Source organism: Lagopus leucura, unplaced genomic scaffold (genome assembly GCF_019238085.1).
Source record: "Lagopus leucura isolate 7727_CA_CO unplaced genomic scaffold, USGS_WTPT01 Super-Scaffold_100009, whole genome shotgun sequence".
In the NCBI taxonomy this organism is placed as follows: domain Eukaryota; kingdom Metazoa; phylum Chordata; class Aves; order Galliformes; family Phasianidae; genus Lagopus; species Lagopus leucura.
Genome location: NW_024962266.1, coordinates 18,177,320 through 18,203,557, shown reverse-complemented (window position 1 = coordinate 18,203,557; position 26,238 = coordinate 18,177,320). Strand labels below are relative to the sequence as shown.

The window sequence follows — 26,238 nt, the reverse complement described above, 5'->3', positions numbered from 1 at the left end:
TGTACCTTAAGAGTTTTTTTACTGATTATTAATCAATTAGGCTATAAGATGAAAACAGCATTCTTAGGAAGCACAGATTACAGAGTCTGAACATATAAGGTTGGCATTGTCTCTTCAGAAAAATTTTATAAGAACAGAGAGAAATGAGCAGCAAGTACTGTCACAAGAATTAAGTCAGTTTCACAAGAGAAGTCACAAAGTTTATCACAAAGCTACAGCTGTCCATTTCACTGGGTTAAAAAAAAATATATACCTGCACACTATTTTCTTGCGTTTGAGTCAATCTTGCATTCGGCAATGGAGAATGAGATCCTAATTTTCTATCCAGGAACACTTCCTTACTACAGGCATAACACCAAACACGGAGCGTAGTAAGGTTGACAGTAAGACAGTGTTTTGTCTCCTAAAACACACACACAAAAAAGAACAAGATTCACAGATTTAGCGTAATTAAATAAAAGAAATATTAAAATACTGGATCTTTCAATAATGAAGTAAATGTGCATGTTAAGATACTTAATATTTATAGCAACTCAGTTAGTACAATTTTAGAACACGCTGCAACACATTATTAGCATAAGCCACTCAAAGTAGAAACAACATACAATCAGTCTCCAAGCCACTATCATATGTGTGTGATATGCTTCTGTGTAATTATAAAAGAAAACTGACTGTAGTCAGAAGAATCACGTTTTGCAATAAACTCATTTTTCAAGTACGTCTGCTATTGATCATAACAGCGGTCTCCTTCTCCCACACAGTAAGGATGGTGTTCTATTCTACTGATTTGCTGTATAAAGTTCAGGCCACTGGTCAAGAACAAGCAATTAGAAGAATAATACAAGATTTTTAGACCACTTACAGTAAGAGCTGCTCTTATCAAAACAAACACTAATTCTAGACTCAATTACTTCTTCATATGACAGCTTCACATTATGGACACACAAAATTTTGATGGAGAATATTTTCACTGTTGTAACTTCCACCTTTCTTTCGTGAACTTCTTTTCTTACTGTAAGATCACACACAACTGCTATTAAACTCCAAAGATTTTCACCACCCTTCAGTGTGTATGGCAACACTGACCACCTTTATAGATGAGAGTTTTTCTACAAATTAGGAAAATTTGTAGCTGCACACAGCTGCAAGGATGCCTGACTTCCAAGTTCCCTTTCTTAATACGGTCTTGCAAAGTAATGACGTTTCTTAATATTAAATGTGGACTGTAGTTTCATTAAGCAGCCCTCCAATTGCAATAAGTGACTTCTTTATAAGACTTTATATAACAGCTTTAGAATTATGATTCAGCTTAAAAAGCTTGTTAAAGAGGTATGTCTATAAAGAGGTATACCTACATACACTTGTATGTAGATAATATAAATCCAATACTGATGTCTACAGACATGCAGTAGACTCTGCATCAGAAAAAAAAAAAAAAAAAAAAAAAAGAGTCTGAAGTGGGAGTAAAATGCAATCAAAACATACTTTTAGAAGCAAGCATGCCATTTGTTCACTAATATTCATCAGTTGTAGAGTTCGGGAATGTTTTTGTTTGCTTGTTTTCTTCCTCAGTATTACTAAAAACCAAAAATTTTACAGTGTGCAGCCCTCAATTTATTTTCTGCAACAGATGAGTTGTAAATTGGTGGCAAGAATTTCATTTAATCAGAAAGCCAGTGAGGAGGATATGTTAATAAACAACATATTCATAGAATGGCTTAGGTTGGAGGGGACCTTAAAGGTCATCTAGTTCCAGCCTCCCTACCATGGCAAGGTTGGCAACCACTAGATCAGGCTGCCCAGGATCCCATCCAACCTGGCCTTGAATGCCTCCAGAGATGGGCACCCACAACCTTTATAGGCAAACTGTTTCACTGCCTTATCACCCTCTGAGTAAAAAATTTCTAACATCTAACCTAAATCTCCCCTCTTTTAGTTTAAAGCTATTCCCCCTTATCCTATCAGTCTAATCATGTAACAAGCTCCCTTCAAGTACTGGAAGGCTGCAACGAGGTTTCCATGGAACCTTCTCCAAGCTAAACAAGTCAAACTCCTTCAATCTTCCTTCACAAGAGAGCTGCTCCATGGCTCTCCTGTGGATCCGCTCCAACAGTTCCATATTTCTCCTGTGCTGTGGGCCCCAGGCCAAGACACAGTACTCCAGATAGGGCTCACAAGGGCAGAACACAGGGGGACAAACACCTCTCACCCTGCTGGCCGCCCCTCTGTTGATGCAGCCGAGGGTACAGCTGGCCTTCCGGACTGCAGGAGCACACTGCTGACTCACATCCAGCTTTTCATCTATCAGGATCCCCAAATCCTTCTCCTCTTTGTTAAGAAAAAGTGATGTAGCTTATTTGCTTCATTTTGGCAAAGGCTCCAGTCACACATTACGTGCAGTGAAGAAACCACAATTTTAAGATCCAAACAGATGCACTCAAGCTGGTCAGCCCAGCCAGAACTCAGCATGCTGGCAAACACACAGCACACACACCACTGCTCCTACCAACCTGGATCTAAAATCAAAATCTAGCAGGAGAGGACGTGTTCAGCTTGATTTACAGAGTTTTTATCTGAAGCCACTATAACAGGGATCATAACACACAAACAAAGCACCAGTTTCATGAATTAAGAATCACTGTTTTTAACATCTGTTTTATTCTATCTTTGTTAATACAACTTCCCTCCTCTCATTCATCAAGCAACCATAATCCCATGATGGCAGATGAAAGCACAGCATAAAACTTGAAGTACTCAAGAAGATTTTTTTCTACAGATCTTGAAAATTGTCACTGTTTATGTGCGTGGGGTTCTTTTTTGTGTTTCTTTTACTATTCCCTTCAATATTCACCAAAGTCTTTATGGGAGTTCTAGGTTCAGAATTACATAAATGATTATGCAGCTGCACAAAGATCTTATTCACACATCCTCAAGCTCGTAAAACATGATCCAATAAGTGAAAAAAAAAACAAACAAAAAATAAAGTGTTATGCCAACATATATTATTAATTTCATTAAACAGGGTAAGAAAGTTCTGTGATTCTTCATTGCTCCAAGCTACTGCATTACTAGCAAAAACACTTACCTGAGAATGGGTGGTACTGTGATCAACGTGGGATTCACCACAGCCAACATATGTACATCTGTTCTGTTGAATAAGATATGAAGTATACAGAATTAAAAAGTGGCATCAAACAGGTGCACAGAACAGGAGCACACTGCCAGTCCATTTTAAATGCACTAATATTTCAAACTTGCAGGTTCCTACAGAAACCAAGAGACATGCACAGTAAGTGTTAAAATAAATATTACCTGAAGATAAATAAGAATGCTGCAGGATCTAACTCAACTCCTTACACTGATGGAGAGCATTAGACAGTTAGTATTTCTGGAATTTTTATTTTTCTTTGCCATTTTGATATTTTAGTTCAAATTAAAGTCAAAATATTTTTTTTACAATTCATTATTTGATAGAGACCGTAACAGAAAATATGGTTAGCTCAGTGTCAAAAACACTGATGGACTACGAACTAGAAGCATGACATATTTATATAAGAATGCCTTTATACCCTTATATATAAGGCCTATTTGTCACAGAACTTTCTCACTGCTCACTGATTCTTTACCTTTATTTAAAGGTTTCTGGCACTGTATGGCTAGGTGCTCACTACATTTTAATTAAAAGATCCAAAGCAGTTGTTAACTTCAATTGTTGAGTTTAATTTTGTTAATTGCAAAACATTTGGCTGAGTTGAATACGAAATCTCACGGTTGTCAATCTTCAAGCAGTTTCCATTAATTCCTTGTTTGCATGAGTTAAGACAATTCTCTAAGAGGGTACAGCATGCTATCTGTATAGTGCTCTAAGCATGTTAATTTATGCAATCAAATTGCAGCTGGGCAGTCAAATTTTTACATTAAATAATCACAGGTGTTGGTTAGGTTACAGATAGTTAACATGCTGGGATCTCACCATGTGCTCGCTGTTTTTCTATGCACAAAAGGTGAAGACAAGATGTTAATTCATCCAAGAGGAGATGTATCACAGCATGAAACTTTAAATGTACTACTGTAATCAGAAAACTCAACTGGAACTGTTGGTATGAAATTAAGTTTTTCAATAAGAGTCCAAGAGTTCTAAGTGAGAAATAAAAAACAAGCTTTAAGCTTCACAGCATTTCCCCACCTGCCACATTCATGCATCCCTCAACACCTCTTCCTACTTGTCTTGCTACCACCAAGAGGATTTTTATATGTAATTAAACTTCAGATCAAATAAAGAGACATTAAACGTGGCTGTTTTTCCTTCCTTTCTATCTTTTTTATTTAAATACTTTTTTTTTTTTTTGTAGACAGAAAGAATAAGGTAACAATGTATTTCAGATAGAACTACATATAGCGTAAATACAGTACAAAATGCAGGTAAGTCTGAAGGATGTTTCTACATGTTTAAAAAAGGGGGAAAGTATTACTTATCTTCAAGAATCAAAATTCAGAGTATCTGTTTTGATAGTCTTACAAAGCCACCATTTACTACTAGATGCTGTTATTAAAAATTGTACGACAAGGTTAGAAAAAGTAGCTTAATTTATTCAGGAACAATATATTATCTACAGACATGTTGGAAAGATTTACTTTTTTTTTTTTTTAAGCTATAAAACAGGAAGAAATCTTAATATGCTGGCTTCTTATAAAAAAATCTCATTTCAAACACAGTAAGTTGCAAGAAAAAGAACTTCAGTGTAGTTCCTTCCATCAACAAAAAACACTACCAACTTCTATCTGTAGCCTTCCAGAAGATTACAATTGAGCCACTTACCTCCAAGCATGCCCAGAGGTTGGGTCCTCTAACTTTACAGTCCTGACAAGTGCCCTGTTCAGTTAAACACACAAGCAAAGATTGATTATTTACTGTCATCAGTAAACCACAACCTCAAGACAAACTGAGAGAAAATACTGTAAGACCAACTATCAACTGAATTTCAACCATCAACTAATCCTTAATATAGAAAAAAAAAATGTGTTGATACCAGCTCAATTTTTGTTTCTCTTAAACCAATTTTAAGCTTCATGTATCTCTAGTGAAATCTTATAGCTCTGAGATTTCATCTGAAGAAATGTTCCTCTAAATAAAGCATAAATGTATTTCATGCCACGTTATCACCAAAGTTAGTCTTGCTTATCAATTTAACATCAAGAGAAATGAAAATGGAACTTGTAACACTTGCACATTCCTATTTCCATACATTCAACACTCCTTGTAAAGGTTTACAGAGAAGACAATACTGGAAAAAAGCTATTCCTCTCAGCAGCAAACAACTGCTCCTCTTCTACAAAGAAATACCGTGGATGGAAAAGGGTTGATTTTTCATCATTTCCCAGTTATTAAAACGAGTTACAAAATCTTTTGTTCTCTTTATTAATACTAGCAAGAAACCAAGAGTTCAGACAGCTTTTCAACCTGTGGCTCCTCTATCAGGAAATAAACCGTGATCCAACAAAAATCATTTCTCCATTACAGTTTCCACTCGAAACATCAGTTATGCTACCTATTCTATAGTTACACTTCTACATTCTATGCAACTAGTTGCCACAACAGCAGCATCTGAAGAAGTTCTGCTTATCTCTTTTAAGTGATATTTCCATTAAAACATCACTTGCTTTCAAAAACACTGATGGGAAATACACTCTTAAACATTAGGTATGGAAAAAAAGACTTTCACCTTTAAAGTCCATTATTTGTCCCATATTTAGTTTAAACTTTATTACAGCAGCACAAAAAAGATTTTACTCCATATTTAGCACTTTTTTTTTTTTTTTTTGCACTTTATGCCCAGCAATACATGCTGAGCTGTACAACTAAATTCATGAGGACATTTAACTGAGAGAGAAAGGAAGGAATGTGCTACAACTCACATGAGACTTCTGTATCAGTTCCTCTTTTGTTATCTCGCCAACTGATTCCAGGTGTGGGCAATTGCTGCTGAGTGATGCCATCTTCAGACGCTTTATTTTCCTAGATCCAGAAGCTGGGATTCCCAAGACCAAGAAAACACATTTCAACAGGAGTGAGGATGAGTAAAACCCAATTCCTTACAGTATACAGCAATAGCAGAAATCTAATTTACAATCTTGACAAGAATGTGCCTTTTTAAAATGTTAAAATAAATAACTTACTAAAAGTAAGGGAACCAACAGTCCAAATTAAATACAGCTGAGTTCTAAAAAAAATTGCAATCCTCTATTTTTCTGAGTTTTAGGGCATAAACCTAAATGAGTGGAGCAAAGCCATCTGACTGAACTACTCATCTTCCTGGCTTCTACCATGGCACTCAAAAGGCAAAAAAAAAAAAAAAAGTGACAGCTTTCAAGCCTACTCAGGACTGCATGTTCTGCAAAGTGTTATTAAACAATACTGCTGAAGTGCGCTAAAGCCACATGATCTGCTTTTCAAGGCAGAACGAAACTTTATCTTGCTTTTATTTATTTACAAAGAAACATACTAGATAGCAGGCACATGATATATCAAAAGCAAGCTGAAACTCGTAACTCATGTGCAGTACTGAATGCCCAGCAAACCTCTCTTGCTTGAGTTCTTCCAACAACCCTGATGCAGACACAGAAACATCAGAAATAAGAAATGCTAAATACATTCACTTTTGCATCATTATTTCAATTTTAAAAACCTGAACTTGGCTACATTATGTTCACATAAGTACTCACCTGACTTTCGCTCCAGTTTTGCCTCTTAAACAATTGCTATTGATACCCTGATCTCTGAAGCCCAAGAAGCCTTAAATGTTCATTGCCCTATTATCCATCCAGTCTCACTTTCCTTTACCAAGGCAGGCAAGCAAACTTCCAACCTAATTCAGCAGTGCACTTTCTTCTAACTGTCTGCAACCTTTGGCAGTGTCTTTCCACTTCTCCTGTTCGCTTTGGCAGCTCTAGACCTGTTTCTTCACCTGCATGACTGCTTTCAGTACTGAGTAATCCAAAGCTCTGGCAGTGGAGATTGGGAACAAAACTTTGGTAAGCATCTCAGACACACTTTCTAGTAAGCTTCCAGCTTTTTAATCTTTGATTTGGTCTTCACTTCTACTGTCCTGTAATAAGACATTTGTCATTTCAGTTTTCTCCGATTACTGAACACATTTTTTTAATGTGTTCTTACCATACTATATAAATGCTTTATATATTGCAATTATATTATACCTATAAAAATAACGTAAGGCATATGAAGATTTGTTTCATCCATATATATATATATATATATATATATATATATATACACACATCTACATATGAATGTATAAAATATTTTAATAGAAATATTTATATATATATGACATGTTTATTATATTAATTACATATATAATTACATATATGACATGTACACACATATTGAAGCGTGCACGTGTATCTTTCAATCTTTGTGCATGTCAACAGCTTTACGATAAAAGACCTAAGACCACAAGGCTAGAAACACAACAGTAAATAATATGGGATTTTTGACTAAGTTATGTCTAAATTCTCTTCCCTGATCAATGAAAGAACCTTTACAGAGCATTATTCTTGAATATAAGTTTCAGAGGGAAAAAACATTTTCTCAGCTTGTGTCTATTTGCAGTATTGCTGGAAGACTTCAAATACAAAAACAATAGTTTTTCAGGCAAAAACTCATCAACTTTGTCATACTGGAAATTCTGGTTTGAATATATTAAACTTCCTTTCCAGAAAGGAAACAGAAGGATTTATGCACGTTATGTCTTGTACAGTTTGCAATGTCTACACAAATGTTAAAAATGGATGAGTGAGTTTCAAATAAAACCTTATCTTAAAAGTTGTCACGGTGAATTAAAGCCGATTTAAGGCTTGGTATAATGGCTTACTAAAACCTTAGGCTTAATTACTTTACAAAAGTGCATTTCTGAATGAAATATTCCAAGCAATAAAAAGCAATGAATGAAGGATGAACTTCAACTCATTCTGCCAGATATCTATTTAATAGCTATTGCTCACCATTGGAACTGCAAAACCAAACCAACACAAAGAAACAAACAAACAAAACAACTAACTCATGTAAGCCATCACAAAAGCATAAACAATATTTTAAAGCATGATTACCAACAAGCCATTAATTATTCAGCAGAATTCCATGGCATTATAAGACTTTTGTGGTGCCTACCAGAGAAGGCCTGTATATACACATAGAAAAAACAATAAACACTAAGGGTTCAAGTAACCGTGAAAATTTACCAAAGCCTTTCTTAAAAAACATAGTAGATTTTAAATAGTTGTTTCTGTTTGTTTTTAATTTTTTAATTAAAGCTAAAAATCCATGTTTCCATTCATCCAATCGTGGTAGTTAACATTTCAACAGATGTTGAAATACACAAATATTTTCATTCAGCTGATGTCCCCAGAGCCCTTTAATCAGATCGTTTTACAGGACTGCTCCCACACACCTGAATACTTGCCCTATGAACACGTCTAAATGAAGTAATTTGAGAAATTGAAAGAGAATTATAAAAAGCTAATCTTACATAAATCCCAGTCAAATAAATTTTAAGTTTAGTACGCAAAACAAAAACAGAACTCAATTGTGGAATGCTGGCGGAAGACTAACAACAAAAGGATTATTCTGAAGACAACAGCTGCTTCTAGCAGTAACTGTATCTTCATTATAGGCTTTAATTACTTTGACCATACAGCTCTGAATAACAGTGTATTTAGCCAGTTAGCACTAAGCTCAGGGTTCTCCATTTACACTTGAGGTTTTTTCACTACTGACACACTGGAACAGTTGTGTTTATTTTCTCTTTCAAATATCAATAACCAAGACAGAGTGGCACAGGGATGTGATTCTGTACCTGGGTGTTTAAGTACTTAAATAGTAAAGAGCTCTGTAGCTTTCAGTAATTAATTACTGCATAAATATTCTTCACGCTCAGAAAAAAAAACACAACACCAGCATTCACTGCAAACTGCACATGCCCTATGCCTCAGATGTACATATTCAGCTGTTTAAGACATACATTTTTTAATCAACACTCTAAAGAACTCTGTGACAGCCTACGACTCCACAACAACGTATGCAAAACAACAAAAAAAATCTTATTTTTTATTAAACCTGAAAAAGTTTGGTAATAAAACAAATGTAATCAAAAGGACCAAAGGAAGACCACTCCTTAGTTTCACATCCTATTCCTTTCTACTCTGTTATCCAGTCCATATTTTTGATACCTGGTGCCGGGATCTAAGCAACAAGAACTACTCACCAAGCAAGACACAACGTTACTGAGTCACTTTCATTAGATGTTTCCCCTTGTATTGTTTCATAAAATTATTAAGGTTAGAAAAGACCTCTAAGATCGTTACGTTAGACTGTAATCTACCACCAATACTGTCCAAACTGTGGCCCTCAGGGCCACATCCCCACCGATCTGGAACACCTCCAGGTTTGGTGACTCCACCACCTCCCTGGGCAGCTGTGCCAGTGCATCTCTGCTTTTACAGAGAAGAAATTTCTTGTAATGCACAACCAGTACTACATCTGAAATGTAAGAAAGAAAAATGTGTGCCCACACTCACACACCTGCACTATCTCACACATGGTTACGGCCTACAATTTAACCAAGGACCTGAATATATAGATAGATAAACATCATTCTCCTTTTTAACATGGTTCTTAGAACTCTGATTAACATGGTTCTACAATTCCACCTACGACAGTTAAAAAAGTCAGTTTTTCTTCGGCAAGCGTATTTTAGATTTAAGCTTGAAAGCAGGCGGACAAATGACAGAGTGCAAGGGTTACACTGAAAATGATAAGTCATAACCGATGAACTGAATACTGAGTGCTAAATCGCCGAAAGGACGTTAAAAAAAAGCTCGAACCGAGAGCTGACCCGCTTGTGAGGTTACACAATACTTACGTTACGCCGCCTTCTAAAGCCCTCAGCCTGCCCATTCCCTTCTATCCCACACCAGCCGGCATTCAGAGCACCGAGCCCGCCAGGAAGGCCCGGCCCGGCCTGCCGGGCGCAGCGATGGCTGAAGCCGGGCCGCCTCGCACTCCGAGTCCGGACGTAGCCACCGCCCGCCCGCCCGCCCGCCTCCCATCCCTTCAGGGCGCCGAAACCATCCCTTTCCTTCTCTTACCGTAAGAACGCACCGAGCCTACGGCCGAGAGGGACCGCGGCCACCCCGCCCCTGCTGAGGATGTGCCTCGGGCCCCAGGGACGCGGCGCTCCGCCACCCCGCGGGCCGCGGCGAAGAGGTGACCGCAACGGCAGCCGGGCCGCGGGCACAGCGCCCCCTCCCGCAAGCGGACGGGCACACACCGGATGCGGCCGCTCCGGGCGCGCCCCGCATAAAGATGGCGGCCGCAGGCTCTCGCCCCGCCCTGCCCGGCCGCTTGCAGGCGAAGGCTGCCCTGCGGAAAGATGGCCGCCACGGGTTGTCCTCACGCGGTAGGAGCCACCTCCCTAACGACCTCGGCCGCTTCCGCGCCGGCCCGGAAGCGGATCCGCTCCGTCTCCTAGCAGCGGCGGGAGCCGGGAGGGAGCCGCCCGGGGCGGCTTGTGGCTGTGCTACAGGTAACCGAGAGCGGCATCCGCAGCGCCGCCGCACAGCGGGACTCTGCTGGTACCCGGGATTTGGGGTGGGTGCCGAGGAGCGCGGGAGCCGGGTGCCACCCGCCACCCGCTCGGGCCGGCGGAGCGCCGCGAGGCTCGGCGTTCCCGCCCGGAGCTCCCGGGGTGCCTGTCCGGGCATAGAGCTGCTCTGTGGGGATGTCACCCTGCACCGAGGTGCGGTTGTAGGTTTGCGCTGTGTTCAGCGTCGGGAGAGGGTGGTGTTCATCTCAGAGTGAGGTTACGTCAGGCTGTGGTATTTATTCCTTATCGCGTGTCTGTAGATACGCTGAATCTCTCAGTGAGAATCTTCCTGTCTGCCCCTGAACTCTTTGAGCTGGTGCGTATGTTCTGCTGACAGTAGCCATCGTAGAGCTGTCTTGTGTACATTTTGGAGTATATAGGCAGTGAGCTTTCGGGTAATAAAGCAGACGGCTTTCTGTAGGTCCTTCCTTAGACACACAGCCCTTTGCAGAGTACAGTTACAATGGGCTGGAGCCAGGCCAGCAATGCACTGCTTTGTCATTAAGCACAAATCCCTCTGCACGAGCATCGCTCAGATTAGTCGGGTACCTGTTATCTGAGGGCAGCGGGCCTGTAGAAGAAAGTTGTCCTAGGCTTACGTTGCATAATTCTTCATCCTTTGTTTGACAGTATTCAGAGGACATCTGTGACTGATGTTTTCGACGTAATTCCACTTAATGAGGTTATGGGAGAGAAGGAGCCATGTCAGAGGAGGCTGTTACCGAGGCACGCTTTTCTCTGAAGACAGTGGCTCTACGGGCATTTCACCTTCCTGTGTCTTGGTATCACTCTCTCACACAGGTAATGCACACGTTATCTGAGTATTATAATTTGTGATACATTTTTAAAGTTTAATTGTAATATTATACTCTTTCTTCTGATCTTAATATGAGCTAAATTTGTGAGGAGTGTCTTGGCCTTAGTATCTATAATAAGTTTCTTTTATCTTTTCCTGCTGATTGTGTATCATCATATATCAGACTAAGCAGACAGCTTTTTCTGCAATGTTTGTGTGTCTTCATTTTGTATAATCAAAATACCTGAACTGTCCTTTCTGTAGAATTTCCAGGTGGTTAAAAACTAAATGTAGCAGTTGGTAAAATTTTGGGAAACAGTATGGAGTGCAGTCTCAAAGGCTGGCAGTACCACTCTCCAAGTTAATCTAAATGATTACTCTTAATCAGAAATCAAAAAGTGTACTTCTCGCTACTGAGTCACTTCTGCTTGATTAAATAAGTGACAAATTACTAAAATGAGGCGGTGAATCTTATAAAGAATAGAACCAGATTATTTTTTTGTTATTTTTTTGCTTGTTTGTGTTTGTTTTATGCATGGAAAGATTGTCCAATATAACATTTAAGGCTCTATTAATTGCAGAATTTTCTTTCATAAATGGACCTTGTGTGATTTCTTTCATTGACGTAGTGCTGTAAAAATAGCAACATGGTTAACAGTCCCTCACATTTGGGTAAAGAGTATGTTCATTCTGACCTTTATTTTCAAGTTGGTAGGCTGAGAGCGTTGTGAAGCTGATACTGCTTGTATGCAGGGAATATAAGATGTGTCCCTAGAGCTACCTCAGGACAAATGCAGGGGGGAGTTGCTGTCATTACATTGTAGAGATCCAGAGAAAAGAGATGCTAGTTGCCTGTAACCATGTTTGATAAGTGATAGAGTGAAAAACATCAGAATTACTTGAAAACACTGCAGTTATGTCCCTCGGAGAATAGGTACGTTGAAGAGTGAGCCACGTTCTCTTGCTGTAATACACAGAAAGGGAGTAAAGAAGGCTTCTATTTGGCTTTGCAAAATATGGCTCAGAAATGATTTTTTTCTATTATTCATGTGACAAATCACCGAAAAGAATTTGTAATATACCTTGCAGTGTGGCTCTCAGTGCAGCTGTAGATGTCCCACCAATCCCTTTGGCTCTCACCAGGCCATCACAAAATTTAAGAAGTAATTTGTCAATAATAAGAATTGTTTCTCAGGGTGAGAACAGAATCTCTTAGTTCCTTAGATGCCCAGGTTGAACACGCCAAAAGGAGTCCAGAGTAAAGAAGCATGGATTTCCAATGAAGTCACATTCTTTAATTTTCAGATAAATCTTTCACCTGGTTTAAAGAAGCTGTTCACAGTCACAGCAGTGAGTGCAATATCTGTCATTTTTCTGGCCCATCATTTCAAAAGAAAACGTGGAAGGAAAAACAAGCAAGTGTCCCAATGGGAGCCAGGTCATCTACTATTAGAATGTACCAAAGCAGCTGCGTCAGAAAAAGGTACACGAAGGAACCCCAAAGTCTTTGTCTCGGGGGGAGGAAAGGGATGTGGAGGGGTCAGTGTATGTAACAGTATACGAAGCCATTTTCCTTTAATGTTGAGGAGATTTGAACTGTTGAAGTAGAAATTGTTAAAGACAGAGTTATGTTTTATAAGTTAACTAGTCATCTTCTTGATGTTAATGTTTTAACTTTAAATTTGAAACAAAGTATATTTCATCAGTAATATACTAACAGTTGGATTTGCAGTTCTTGGGGGTACATCAAACTTAAAAGAAGCAAATCTAAACTTTATGGAATGGGAAAAGCTATGCTTAAAATGCATGTTTATTGTCAGGGACATGACTATTCTAATTTGTAACTTCTAACATAGAAATGTAAGTGAAGGTATAACTGTTTGGTTCTGAACTGGATTTTATTGAAATTTCTGGAAACAGTTCTTGCTGGTTCTTGCTAACATAAGATCTGCTAGTTTTAAAGCTTCTTCAAACTGAAAATGTTGTATCTAATAGGTTCAAGTTGTTCCAGTAGCCGACAAAACTTGACTCTTTCTCTGAGCTCTGCCAAGGAAAAAGGATCACAGTCATGTATCTATGCAAATGGAGGGCTTTTCAGTAAATACTCTGGTTCAGTTCAGAGTCTGGTCTCAGTAAGTAGAAGTGTTTTACGGCATTTCAGTGTCACTGTGTATTGGGGTCACACCTAGTGGTTTCCCTGAGCTGAAACAACTTTTCTGAGTAAGCTGTATACGCTGCCTCTGAAGGATAGAGGGGCTGACTGAGCAGATGACCTCTTTGTGGAAGAAGCTACTGTACTTTCTACATTGTGAAAATAGTTTTTGTCAGAGATTTTATGCAACTGTAAAGTAAATGGGACAGCCCATTCATTCTGTCCCTCTGACCTTCCTGTCTTGTGTCTAACAACTTCATAAGAATCCAGTTCATGAGATGGAATGAGCCAAAACTATGCTATTCAGTGCAGCTGAAAGCAGGATTCCCCTTGTATCTTGCACTCAGTTATACATCCCTGGGTATATGTATGTATATGTAATGTAAATATACGCACACAGCTTTGATGCATTTTAGACCTTTTAGTGAGTGAAGTGAGTTTACTGACTTGGCAGTAAAATCACTTGTAATAAATCAAGATTGAATGCTTTCTTGTTAGGTTAGTGAGTTGGACTGAATCTCCAAACATTAGAATTGACACAAGAGTACCAGAAAAGCCTGAATGTAGAGAGATAGAGAGACCTTCTCAGCCACATCAGCTCCTCCTAAACTTGCAGTCTGGAACAACAGGTCCTGAAAATGCTCAAAAACTTCTAGAGTTATATAACTCACTAGCACAAATGCCATAGGAAGGAGAGCTTAGTGCAGTTCAAAGGTGATAGAAAGAAGAACAGAGGTGAGAACCACTGAACCCCTAGTCAGAATACTGAAATAAATGAATGTTCCTTGTGTGCCTCTGCTGCATTGTAGATGCTATGGTGTGTGTTCTTCATGGTGCAGATAATCTTTGTTTCAATGATCAGCATCTCTAATTAGAAACTTTTTACAGAGCAAGAAGCTTAATACAGCGTAGTTTCTTTAATGTTGCACTGGGAAGTGGGTTTACAACACTCTAGACAGTTATTTTTGAGACATTTTCTGATTTTTTAATAATCTACAGTCAGATTTACTTGAATGATATTGTAAATCAATGATTACTTTCATATTTTAGAAAAAGAGCAGTGCAGACTTCCAGAACATTGCTGTTAATTCTAGGGTGTGTTTTTCCAAAGAAACAGTTACACGTGGCCTGATAATAACTGTGCTTTCCTAAAATCTTTTTAAAAGTAATCTGTAGATAAGACTTGGACTATAATGTACTCTAGTAGGAACGTAATCTTAAGGATACTCTGTATAACAACAGAGTTGTTATAAATGCTTCTAAATCTTGGTGTTTTTAAAATGTATTTATTTTTAGGTTCAGAGTGCCACCTCTTGTCACAGCTGTGCTTGTGCCAATTCTAATTCCTGGGATAAAGCAGATGAAGAGGATATTAAGCTTGTTAATATTCCAGTGACTACACCTGAAAACTTATATTTGATGGGTAGGTTATCATCAGAATATTCGGCATCTAGCAGTAATGAAAGTAAATAATTGTTTTTATGACAAAATGGCACCTGCATAATATTACTGTATTTTTTTTTTTCAGTGTCCTGTGGGCACCTAAGAGCATTTCCATAAATTAATGAAAACCTACTTAATCTAGTGTTGGGAAAATCAAAACTCTGTATTTTCAAAACGTATATTTGCAGTAGTAAGCTATAGGTTTGTTCTTAAATGTAAATAGGAAAAAATACTACAGCCCTCATTGATTTAACCATATTGTGAGTTTCTTCATCTTAAAAAATCAGATGGCTGTTTTAAAAGCTTGCATTTCTGCTGTAATCATGCATGTTATCTATATAGTTTCCTATGACTCTAAAGTATGAATACATACCAAAGCTGTGTGCCTGATGGAATGGAGGCATTCCTGATGTTCCTATAGGTATGGAGCTCTTTGAAGAAGCACTGCGTCGATGGGAGCAGGCATTAACTTTCCGTAACAGGCAAGTGGAAGATGAAGCAAGCTGTAGTTCCATCAAGCTGGGAGCAGGAGATGCAATTGCAGAAGAAAGTGTAGAAGTGAGTATATTTAATCTACTTTTGCTGTCCAAACAATTCATTGCCTTTTGCTACCTGGATCTTATAAACTTCTAATGCATTTGCCAAAATTAAGAGCAATTTCAAAGAACGTTCATTTGAAGGATATCCAACTTTTTTCCCCCCTTTCTTTTATTAGTATTGGGGGAAAAAAAAAGTAGCTTTATGTATTTCTTGTCATTTGCTGCTGCATCAATGTTTACTTCTGGACAGTAATACTGTTATCAAGTTACCAAGCATTTCTTTAACTAGTTCTCTCTCTTGGATCATCTTTCTTGTACAGCTGTGAGAGAAAATCTGCTTAGCAAAAATACTAGTCTTGGAAAAGATGGTTTGTGAATGTTAACAAATAATATGTTTGAACTTTATCTGTATCTCTTTGTTCTCGTGGACTAAATGATTAAATATTTTAAATAAACATACACCCATACAGCTTTCACTCTGCTGCAGTAAGCATAAAAATATTTAAAGATTTAGATTTTATTTTTATTATACTGAATCAAGTATGTGTATCTTTAGAAATGCGTGTGTATTCTGGATATTGAAGTGTTCATCTGACAGAGTCCTTGTGCTGCTCATAGGAAGCTAGTGTGGCACAGTGAGCTCTTTAAAGACTGAGAAAGATTTCTTTGTTAAATCCAAGAATATAGACTGTAAATAAATGGAAAATCTAATGTCTTCTTGCAGGATATTATTAGTGCTGAATTCATCCATAAGCTTGAATCCCTGCTTCAAAGAGCTTATCGTCTCCAGGAGGAGTTTGAGGCCACCCTTGGGACCTCTGATCCTGCTTCTCTGGCTAATGATATTGGTGAGTACTACTATTTTGTTTTTATTGCTTGTATTAATGCCTCTTGTGAAGGGAACTCATGGAAATATCCACTGAGTAGAGCTAATAAACAGAATAAATTCCAGATCTTTCACATCATTATTTAAAGCTTAAAGCAGTATTTGTATTTTCATAGAATCATAGAATCACCAAGGTTGGAAAAGACCTAAAAGATCACCCAGTCCAACTGTTCACCTATTCCCAATAGCTCCTACTAAACCATGTCCCTCAACACAACATCCAGTCTTTCCTTGAACACCCCCAGGGTCGGTGATTCCACCACCCCCCTGGGCAGTCCATTCCAGTGCCTGACCACCCTTTCTGAAAAGTAATACTTCCTCATGTCCAGCCTGAATCTCCCCTGGCGTAGCTTGAAACCATTCCCCCTGGTCCTATGACTAATGACACGAGAGAAGAGGCTGACCCCCAGCTCACTACAACCTCCCTTCAGGAAGTTATAGAGAGCAATAAGGTCTCCCCTGAGCCTCCTCTTCTCCAGGCTGAAATTTTAAATTTTAAATAAGAATGAACTGCTGAGAGGATTTTTCCCGCTCATAGATTGTAAGTATATGCAAGTATTCTCAGAATTCTTCTCAACTCTCTAAAGTTTATCTCGACTCAGGTATTTAAAAACTTATGTAGTAATAATATACATCCCTCTTCTCACAGCATAATTGTATGAGAGCATTTCAAACAAAAGATTTATATGTTGTAATGCTATAATAGAATGAGAAGTACAGTGATAATAGCAGCGATCTACAAGAGAGCCCTCACCTCCACTGCCAGCCCTTAAATGAGGTCTGGGAAGGAGCTGATCCTGGCTTCACCCCTTCTGGTTACTTAGGAGCATTGCTTAGACCTGAGCTCCCCTGAGTTGGACCTGTCTTCCCACCAGGTACTCAATCACCATTTCAGGCCGTGGCTTAGCATTTCTGCTACATATGTCTTCTGAATATTTTAGTTGTGTAGCCTGGTGTAACTTTAAAAGAAAGAAAAAAACAACAACAGCAACAAAAAAAATGACCTGGCCCATAACAAAATGAAACCAGAAGGTCAGAAGAAGATATCTATTTTCAAAGCTTTCATCCTTAAAGATTGAAATTTGAGGTATGAGTTACTAAACTTGGGGTGTTGTAACGGCAAGTCTAATAAGAGTAATTGCTGCCAGACATGCTGATTTTATTTAAAGAATTGGTTTAAGGTGTTCCTAAAGCTTGATATCACTGCACCCATTCATAATTCAGTATCAAGTATCTGATTTCAAATAACTGTCAGACTTCAAAGGCAGAACATGTTCTGGGATTAGTTTTAGTTTGTAGTCTTGTTTGTTAGGCTTGAGCTTTGGTTTGGCTGGCACAAGGTGGCAGTCCTCTCATCTCTTTGCCTTCACATCATTCTGCACTTCTAAATACAGATCTGAGTAAGGTGAGAATTAGATCAAAGCTGGCTTTCTGCTCTGACTGCGTACACTTGTAAACATACATAAGCAGAAAAGTGTTTGGATGTTTTATTTTGATGTCTGAAGCCATAAGCCATAAATAAAGTTGCAGCATGTGTACTTTTTAAAATAGAAACTTTTTTGTAGCTTTTGTCCTCAGGCAAGATTAATAAAATAGAATTCAAGGGGCTCAGTATATTTAGTTGTTGATTTGTTGTGTTTCCCTGGAAGTATTTTAAATTGTGTTGTGATTTTTTTAAGATATGATAATTTTATTCTTACCATGAATACTCTGACCATTCAGTTATTTTCAAATGTTCGTAGTAGAAATCATTTGTGATCTCCTGAGTAGATGTCATCAGTTTTTTCATTGTGAAGAAATGAAGAATTGTGCTGGGCTGGATGTGTAAGGGCAAAAAAGTAAAGAATTCATTTAGTGAGCAGTGCTTCAGTGTTCTGGATTTGGGTTTTTCATCATTACTGTATATTCATGACTTGAACAGCAAGTATAGTAGCAGAAAACGGATCACTTTTGCAGAAAGTTATTTTAGGATGTAAACAGAAAAACATCATCTCATCAAACTTTGTGGCACTTAAAAGGTTTAATACAGAGTATGGTTTTGTTCCTTATTTGTTAGATATAGAAACATTTATTCACTCACAATTTGACAGATAATTTACTTTCCTGTAAAATATGATTACTAGATGTGATGTGTGAATGTTTGAAGAAGGGTATTTGAAGAAGGGTATTTCTAAGATGAGTGTTTTTTGGTAACTTTTCTGGGAAAAGTTAGAAAACTGTGTTTGGGAGAATTGACAAAGCTTTCTTATATTTTTATTTTTCCTTTAATTTTTACTTGGTAACCGCGTGAAAGGAAACGAGCTCTCAACAGATCTGCCCTTACACCCTCTAAAATGCGTATGTTAACATATAATACTCATTTTATTTCACTTCTCTTCAAAGCTTTGTATAACTCTCTTATGAAATGGTAGTCCTGGATAATTCACATCTAAAACTTATGAAAGAAGCTGGATGAAGAAAGCACCCTAATCCATCACTTACTGATCATCTGTCTTGGAAAGAGGAAGATGTTGCAAATGATGGGGAAATTGCATAGGGTTACGAATGAGGAAGAAAAAAAGGGGAAGGGGGCCGGTGAAAGAAAAGGCACAACCCAAAATGTCATGCCAATGAAAGAATGGAGTTAATAATTCACTGTTCTGTTACCTCAGATGATAAAAGCTGTAATTAGTGCCAGTCGATATGATTTCTTGGGAATTAGCTTTTCTCAAACTGTGTGGGTTGTTGTTTTTTTTTTTTTGAGACGTGCAATTTTGAGAAGCAATACCACATGCAGTAGATGATAAGAATTAGCTTGTTGACTTGAATGTTCGTTGATGATCTGCCCTACTATGAAGGGGAAGGTTTGTAGAAAACTATTTTAGGACAATTTATGGTCAAACACTGTAATTTTATCAACTATGTAGTTGATGATAAAATTGTTCACGTGACTTGGAGCTAATGAAAAGTAATCATTTAGGGCATTAAAAGCATTGAGCAATGAAAAGGAAGGGTTAGTAATACTGATGTGAATTATCCTTTTGTGTTTGAATACGGGCAAGTATGGATTGCACACAGACATGGGAGATATTAAAAAATAAATAGGAAAATTATGCTTCGCAATCCATGTAAGCTACCAGCACAGTGCTATAGGGGGCAAAAAACCCAACAAACACTACTAATTTTTAACTATGTGACAAGGACAGTATCAGCGAATTTGCAGAGATACAGTCTTGTTTCTATGTGGCTTTAGGGTACTGTGTACCAGTTCTGTTCTTCATACTTCAGAAGATAAGGAAATACTAGACAGCTCCAAACAAGCCATATAAATGATGCGTGTTTTGAAGAGACAAGCTCATAACAGGTTTAAGTCGTGTGTGTTTAGCTGTTCACTGAAGAATATACTGAGAGGAGACTTGCTTCTTCTGAATAGCTACTTACACATGGAAAAGTTATGTGATAGTGGGCAATATTTAGGCCTGGTTGTCAACGCCGTAACTATATCCAGTTTCTGCTTGTTCAAGTGAAACAAATTAAATTCTGAATTAAGCTTGCCTTAAAATGTGTTGAGGATATTCCAGAGTTTTAGATAAAGATGTTTTGCTCTTTTTTTATTGTTATTATTTAATGGTGTTTTGAGGGAAGATTTGTGTCCTTTTGAGAGAAAGGGATGGGTGTGGGGCTTAGATGGTCATTGTAGTCTTTCTGGCATTTGACTGTCCAGCATTACGACTGCTACTTTTTTTTTCTTTCATCAACCTCTGAGAAAAAAACTTTGTTCTCTTTAAAAGGTAACCAGAAAATGCTTTGCTGTATTGGTTTGCTTGGTTGTATTTTTCTCCCCTCTGGTTAGATATATGTCATGATTTTTTTTTTTTTCAGTTTTCTCCATTTTTAGCACTTGTGATTAACCACAGCTGGAGACAGGGCTCTGGCAATGGGGCAGATGCTATCAAGTGTTATCAAAAGACTTGCTACGAAACATCTGACTTTCCTTATTACAAAAGCTTCAGTTACAGTGAGCTCCAAATCCGGCCAGGAGGGAAATTTTTGAAGTTAAAATCACCCATTGTTTTTTAATTTTTCAGTTTTCTCTGTACAATATTTGGCCAAACCTCTGGGGCTACTGAAACCACTCTCCCCCCCTACTTGTTTACTCATGAGAGATGTTGCTCCTTTCAACATCCTTAAATGTTGTTCTTCCCAGGGTCTAATTTTCTCTAAGTAAGAAGTTAGTGCTGTTGTTGACTGATGTTCTTCTAAATTCTGGGCTCCTTACTTTCCAAGCCTAATAGTTTGACAGTTGTGTGAGCTGTACCAGTCCCCAAGGTCCCCATTGCTGTGTAGCTCCGTGTACCATCAGCACATTCCACTGTGGAAGACTGAGGAACGAGCGCTGCAAGCAGGGACACACTGCTGACCTCTCTCTCAGACCACAAGCTTGCTTTTCTTTTTGTGATCCCATTTACTAGTTGAAGTTGTCTGATGTAATAAACAATTTGCCAGCATGCTTTGAGGGATAGACTTCTGGAGGAAGCTAGTGTTAATGTGCTACGTGGGAGAGTCAGGAGCAAGTTACCTGGGATACTGTTAGAATACAATCACTTGTCACTGCAGCTAGTCTCTTTCATGATGTGGCTGAAGTGCTTCTCTGCTGCTTGCTGTGACAGGTGAAAGATGGCTTGTCAGGGCAAGCAATCATCACTTGAAGTGGTTGCGTGCTCTAGTCGAATATTCAACTTTACACCTGCTAAATAAATGCCTCTTGTGGGTAGAATTCTGCCAGGTTGTTATTGCTGTTATTAATTGCAAGTCATCTCTTTCAACTCAGTAACCTATTGTTGAGTTAGAAATGAATACAGCCCTGGAAAAGATTTACATTTTAAAAAGATAAAATAATGGAATGTAATTGTGTTCACTGTGATCACACTCCCTACTGGACTTTTAGAATTATCATAGAAACCAGCAAGCTAAAAATGATTTCTAAAGCACAGGAATTTCTGGATGTGAAATTAAAAGAAGTACGTAGCGTGAAGCTGCTGTTGGTTTTGTGCTGATTGATTCTCTTAGGAATGAAGCCTAGGACTAAGAAGCCCAGAAGCTGGCTTTCCTGGGGGAGGCATAAGCTACTCTGAATCAGAAAGAAGGCAATTCACAGAAAACTCGCATCACCATAGTGCTCCTTGTCAGTACTTAATTCCTAATTCTTAAAACTGTTATTTTGATTTTAACAGCAAAAAGAAATGCTAACACTCAAGCTAATGGTGACTTGTATGTATTCTGTCCCCTAAACTTTTTGGTAATATATATATTTTTATTAATTACATTTTAACTTAATATTTGCTCATTTAATTTTTTGTTCATCCCTTTTACAACTAATAAAAGATCTGTCGTGAAGGTCTGTGTTGTTGGATGATAGGTATGTCTGTTTCTTTTTTTAATTTTCTCCTCACGCTCCAAGATATGCCTGGCATTTGGGAGAGAATGAGCACAGCCTTTAACCTAGTGACAAAATGCTTGGGAGAACCTGCGTGTTAGAACCCTTTTCTCTAGCTGCTCTTAAGCAGGAAAGCCTTTGCATAATCAGCAAAGCTATTGAACGATCATTTTTATATATTTAATCAGCACAGACTTCTGTAATGTTTTGCTGTTAGTGAATGCGTGAGGCCTGTTTTTTTCTTTCCTGCTTATAAAACATAAATGGAAAATATTTAGCTTGAGAGTACCACACTTTATTTGGTTGCACACAAGAAATATTTCTGTTTCTAATTCTCAAATAGGCACCAATTAGAAGGTCAGCAGTTTTTATCAGTTCACTTAGTTGTGCTGCCTAGTAGCACATACCATAAAATAATTTCCAAGGTTTCACTTTTTATCACCAGTTGAACATTTTGTTTGCTTCATGTTCCCTGAAGATAAATTTACATTACGTGATTTCTTCATTTCTTGAAGAAATACAAATATTTTTTTCTAGTGTATGGAGAAACATTCTTCCCAAGAAATCTTTTCTAAATGAAAGTAATATCACTAAGTTTGAGCAAGCCCAGAAAAGCTACTTCAATCCTATTTCTTAAAAAATGCACATTTTGAATTTAACTTAGCACTCACAGTTTGTGGAAGTTCAATAACTGCTGAAGCTTGCTGCATTTTGCTGTGACCTCTCCTGTATTACAATTCAGTGCTGCAACCAAATTGTCATTTTGGATGCATGATATCACAGATATCTGAATTGTAGAGGATGTTCTTCAACTGTCAGTAATATCTTAGACTTTGCTCTAAAGGCATCGTTGGCCAGTACTAGTAACACTTCCTCTCCAAATTGCATTTGGCAAAATTCTTCACCCAAAAGTCCCTAAAGGCTGAGATCGTGAAACTGGTAGTTAAAGGTTCAATTTAGAACTGTAAACAAAAGTATTTCGGCAAGCTTGAAATGTATCAAAGGATCATAATGCTTGCATTTCTCAGCAATATTCTGTCAGTTTTAGCAGTGTCATGTTTGAAAGTCAGAACAGTTTCGAATGGACCTGCACAGAAGTTATCAGTACTGAAAAGGTTAGTGTTTGATAATCTGTATTTCTGTGTTGATATTTGATAACCTGGAGTGTATGCTTGTGCTTCTGCTAAAAGCGGAAGCTCAGATGCTTTTTCACAGCACAGTAAATATATTAGTTGCAATCTTCTCAGCGGTGGCTCAGAATAATCTTTCTTACTGTACCAGAGCCAACATTGGAGATCCCTTATTGTATGTTAGCTTGGGGTGATGTGGCTAGAAACTTCTGAAAATACTTCAAGATCAGAAAGTATCTAAATACAAAGTCTGTCTACAATTTCTCCGTTATTTCTCCTTCTTCCTGACAACGTGAGAGCAGCTGCAATCATTTCTTCCCCAATGTCTCCCCTTAACACAAGCTTTCTGCCTCCTTCTGGTTATCCAGGCAGTGCTTCATCATTCATAACTTTTCATCTTCATTCAGAATGTATTAATGAAATTACGAATCAGCTTGTAATTAATGAAGAGCATAACGTAATTAAAGTAAACCTCAAAACAAAGATTAGATTGGCTTTTTACAAATATTGGAATAAAATATTTTTAATATTTAGTTAGGTATTATTTGGTGTTTCATTTTGCAAGAGGAGCAAACCATGAAAGTCAGTGATGACTGTCTGACCACAGTTCATGTTGTCAAGGATTAGACTATATATTGCTCCATAGACAGAAATGAGATGATTATATAAACAGAAGGGTATTGGAAATTAAAAGCTGGTTTGTGGCGGGGCAAAGTTCTTCATCCACCCAGCACTGAAGTTTGAATTAAAACCCACAACCTGCTGAAATGGTTAAATAAACGTATAAATATTCCTTGATTGAAACACGTAGTGTGGAACATTGTGGCATTGCTTTTAAGGTAAGTACTTACTGCTGAACAGTAAGGAGAGCATTACAATTCAAAGCAGAACATCAAAACAGCTGAACAGGTCAGATGATAGGTACGTGTAGTCCAATACTTTTCAATAGTGGTTGGCAGTAGATTTGAAAGGCATTTAAGAATAGACTGCGTATAAAAGAGCCTTCCTTTAGCAGAACTCTTGGCTTCCAGACTATGGGTAAAGGCTGCCATAGCCAAGTTTACCTCTGACCATCTGTTTTCAGATTGGACCTCTGAACATCCCTTTGAATCATTTTATGCTTTCAGCTTTCACAATGTCTTATAGCTATGACTTACCACACCTCTATCATTTTAAAATAAAGAGATGAAAAAAAATCCACCTGGTAAGAAGGGAGCAGTTGCTATGAAATATAATAAATCTTTCTCCCTGCTATTTATAATTAAATCTCTTGATATGTTCCTTTCTCTCTTCTCTTTTCAACCTTCTTGTGCATACACAAAATCTTTGTGACTGTTATTTATTGCTCCACATTTCAGTTGAACTCTAGACCCTCGCATCTCCTTGTGTGAAAGCCGTTGCATACTTGTGTTTATACTGGATAGCTTTCTGCATAGCTTTCTGCAAGCTTCAGTGTATACTCTTTCTGAATATTTTGGTCAAAATTTAGTGTATAAAGTTCATATGATGCAGACAAAGTAAGGGCTTATAGTGACATAATTTCTGTCTCCTGATAACTTCTGTCATTCTGGTTGTGTTTTCTACAATATGACCAAAGAACAATCACTTCACTACACATCTATTTTTTGAGCTGTTCCTATTGTTGGGTTCTTGTAGCTCAGGTTGTTCCTGTGCGTTCATTTGCTGTTACTAAATAGCTAATCAAGTGGTGAAACAAATTAGGCACTTAATAAGCTTCTTCCATGACTCATTTTGTTCAAACTTAAAATCAGCTGGCTTAAGTGTCTTGCTTCTGTAGTGAACTTTGTTCCCTCGTTATCCCTTTGCTTTTTCCATTTTTTTTTTTAGATCTGTGAATTTATTTTAATGAAAATGTGGCCCTGTGTTTCAGCCCACATTTTTATGGGAATCTTTCCATAAATTCTTACTTTTCTTTTTTTATTATTATTATTAAATAATAATTAAATTAATTAAATTGTTATATTAATTAAATCACTTTTCCACAAGCTGATTGATTATTTCAGGAAAACTGCACTTTGTTTTTAAAGGTGGAGTGGGGTTCTCGTGTTCTCTGGACTTACTGGCAATCCCCAGTAGATCACAATTCTTTATTATACTCTTCATCAGTTGTTTGTTGTAGGATTCATTCCTGCTGCCTGTAGTTAGATAGCAATGGAGCCCTTACTAATAGTTTACATTAAGCTGCCTTTAATTTGTGCCACCAGCTGTTGTGAAAAGCTGTGAACAACACTCAGTATTTTATTACTTTCATACTTCACCTTTTTTGAAAAATCATTGTCTGCAATGCCTTTGTGTGTTGTCTGTTCCTCTCACATTTTATCTGTTGCCCATTCTCCTGCTTAATTCACATCTGTATCTTCTCTGTGTAACTTCTCTGGTTATTTTTTGTGTTTGTATTTGTTTTTTGCCTTTTCACACATATCTACCTATTCTTTGCTTAAGGGAAGGTGATCATTTCCACCCCACATCAGGACTGGATTTCTTAAATCTTGCCTTCACTTTGAATACTTCTGAAGAGTGGTAAATATGAAATAAGTGGAAACAGCCTTCCAAAGGCAGGAAGTCACACTGTTGGTTGTTCTTATTATTATTTTTATTCCTTTTTTTTTTATACCACTTTTCTTCTGTGATATTCTTAACAAGTTAAGAATTTACAAATTCTTTTTCTTACTAAAGAGGATGTATATACACTTGAAGTCTCTGTGTTTATATACATTCTGAATACAAATGTTCCAGAGGCAGGAAAAATTATACCAGACAAATGGCAAGCTGTGGGGGAGGGAGAAGTGTTTATTTTTCTGGCTGGAGTATTGCAGTGTGAGGTTATATAAACTGATGATCAAGAACACGTTTTGGCCCATAGGCCTAATTCCTGCTTCAGAACTTCAACTAGAAGTAATTTATCGTTGCATTAAATTCTATTTTAAGGGAGGTTTGTCTGAAACATTCTTGGGGAAAATGAAAGGAGGGATGGGGCAAGAGAGATACAGACAGAATGATAGTTCAGTTTAAGAAGACTTCAGATCTGTTAGTTTGGTCGCTTAATCTTAAAAACGTGTAATATCAAGATCAGATATTGACAGAATCATACAAAATCAGCAAATTTAGTTCTCAGTACTATAGCTCCTCTATCAATTCAGCAGGTAGTTGATGCTAAAATAAATCAAATTTTACCTTCAGTTTATGTTCAAGGG

General features: G+C 37.7%; 2 protein-coding genes and 1 long non-coding RNA gene across 12 annotated transcripts in view; 1 reads left to right on the top strand and 2 right to left on the bottom strand.

Moving 5' to 3' along the window:
* The window catches only part of USP33 (ubiquitin specific peptidase 33), a 35,604-nt gene extending 25,340 nt beyond the window's left edge, over positions 1-10,264 (bottom strand). For 3 of the 7 annotated variants that reach the window (XM_042873492.1, XM_042873493.1, XM_042873496.1), the window contains exons 1-7: positions 10,165-10,247; positions 5,917-6,029; positions 4,820-4,873; positions 4,090-4,137; positions 3,974-3,991; positions 3,086-3,148; positions 254-403 (exon numbers count right to left, since the gene is read on the bottom strand). In XM_042873492.1, the coding sequence (XP_042729426.1) occupies positions 254-403; positions 3,086-3,148; positions 3,974-3,991; positions 4,090-4,137; positions 4,820-4,873; positions 5,917-5,997 (414 nt within the window). In that variant the 5' untranslated portion in view covers positions 5,998-6,029; positions 10,165-10,247. Of the gene's footprint in view, positions 1-253; positions 404-3,085; positions 3,149-3,973; positions 3,992-4,089; positions 4,138-4,819; positions 4,874-5,916; positions 6,030-10,164 lie in introns of all 7 variants that reach the window. The other 4 variants (XM_042873494.1, XM_042873495.1, XM_042873497.1 and 1 more) reach the window with 3 other exon arrangements.
* Positions 10,265-10,505: 241 nt separating this feature from the next.
* MIGA1 (mitoguardin 1) overlaps positions 10,506-26,238 on the top strand; it is a 36,476-nt gene continuing 20,743 nt past the window's right edge. For both annotated transcript variants that reach the window (XM_042873489.1, XM_042873488.1), the window contains exons 1-7: positions 10,506-10,601; positions 11,292-11,462; positions 12,763-12,940; positions 13,453-13,589; positions 14,906-15,032; positions 15,474-15,610; positions 16,316-16,439. In XM_042873489.1, the coding sequence (XP_042729423.1) occupies positions 11,364-11,462; positions 12,763-12,940; positions 13,453-13,589; positions 14,906-15,032; positions 15,474-15,610; positions 16,316-16,439 (802 nt within the window). In that variant the 5' untranslated portion in view covers positions 10,506-10,601; positions 11,292-11,363. The remainder of the gene's footprint in view (positions 10,602-11,291; positions 11,463-12,762; positions 12,941-13,452; positions 13,590-14,905; positions 15,033-15,473; positions 15,611-16,315; positions 16,440-26,238) is intronic.
* Positions 13,337-26,238, bottom strand: part of LOC122181159 — a 32,973-nt gene continuing 20,071 nt past the window's right edge. For 2 of the 3 annotated variants that reach the window (XR_006179369.1, XR_006179371.1), the window contains 3 exons: positions 18,178-18,293; positions 15,426-15,571; positions 13,337-13,500 (listed from right to left, as the gene is read on the bottom strand). This is a non-coding gene — a long non-coding RNA (uncharacterized LOC122181159). Of the gene's footprint in view, positions 13,501-15,425; positions 15,572-17,231; positions 17,437-18,177; positions 18,294-26,238 lie in introns of all 3 variants that reach the window. The other variant, XR_006179370.1, reaches the window with a different exon arrangement.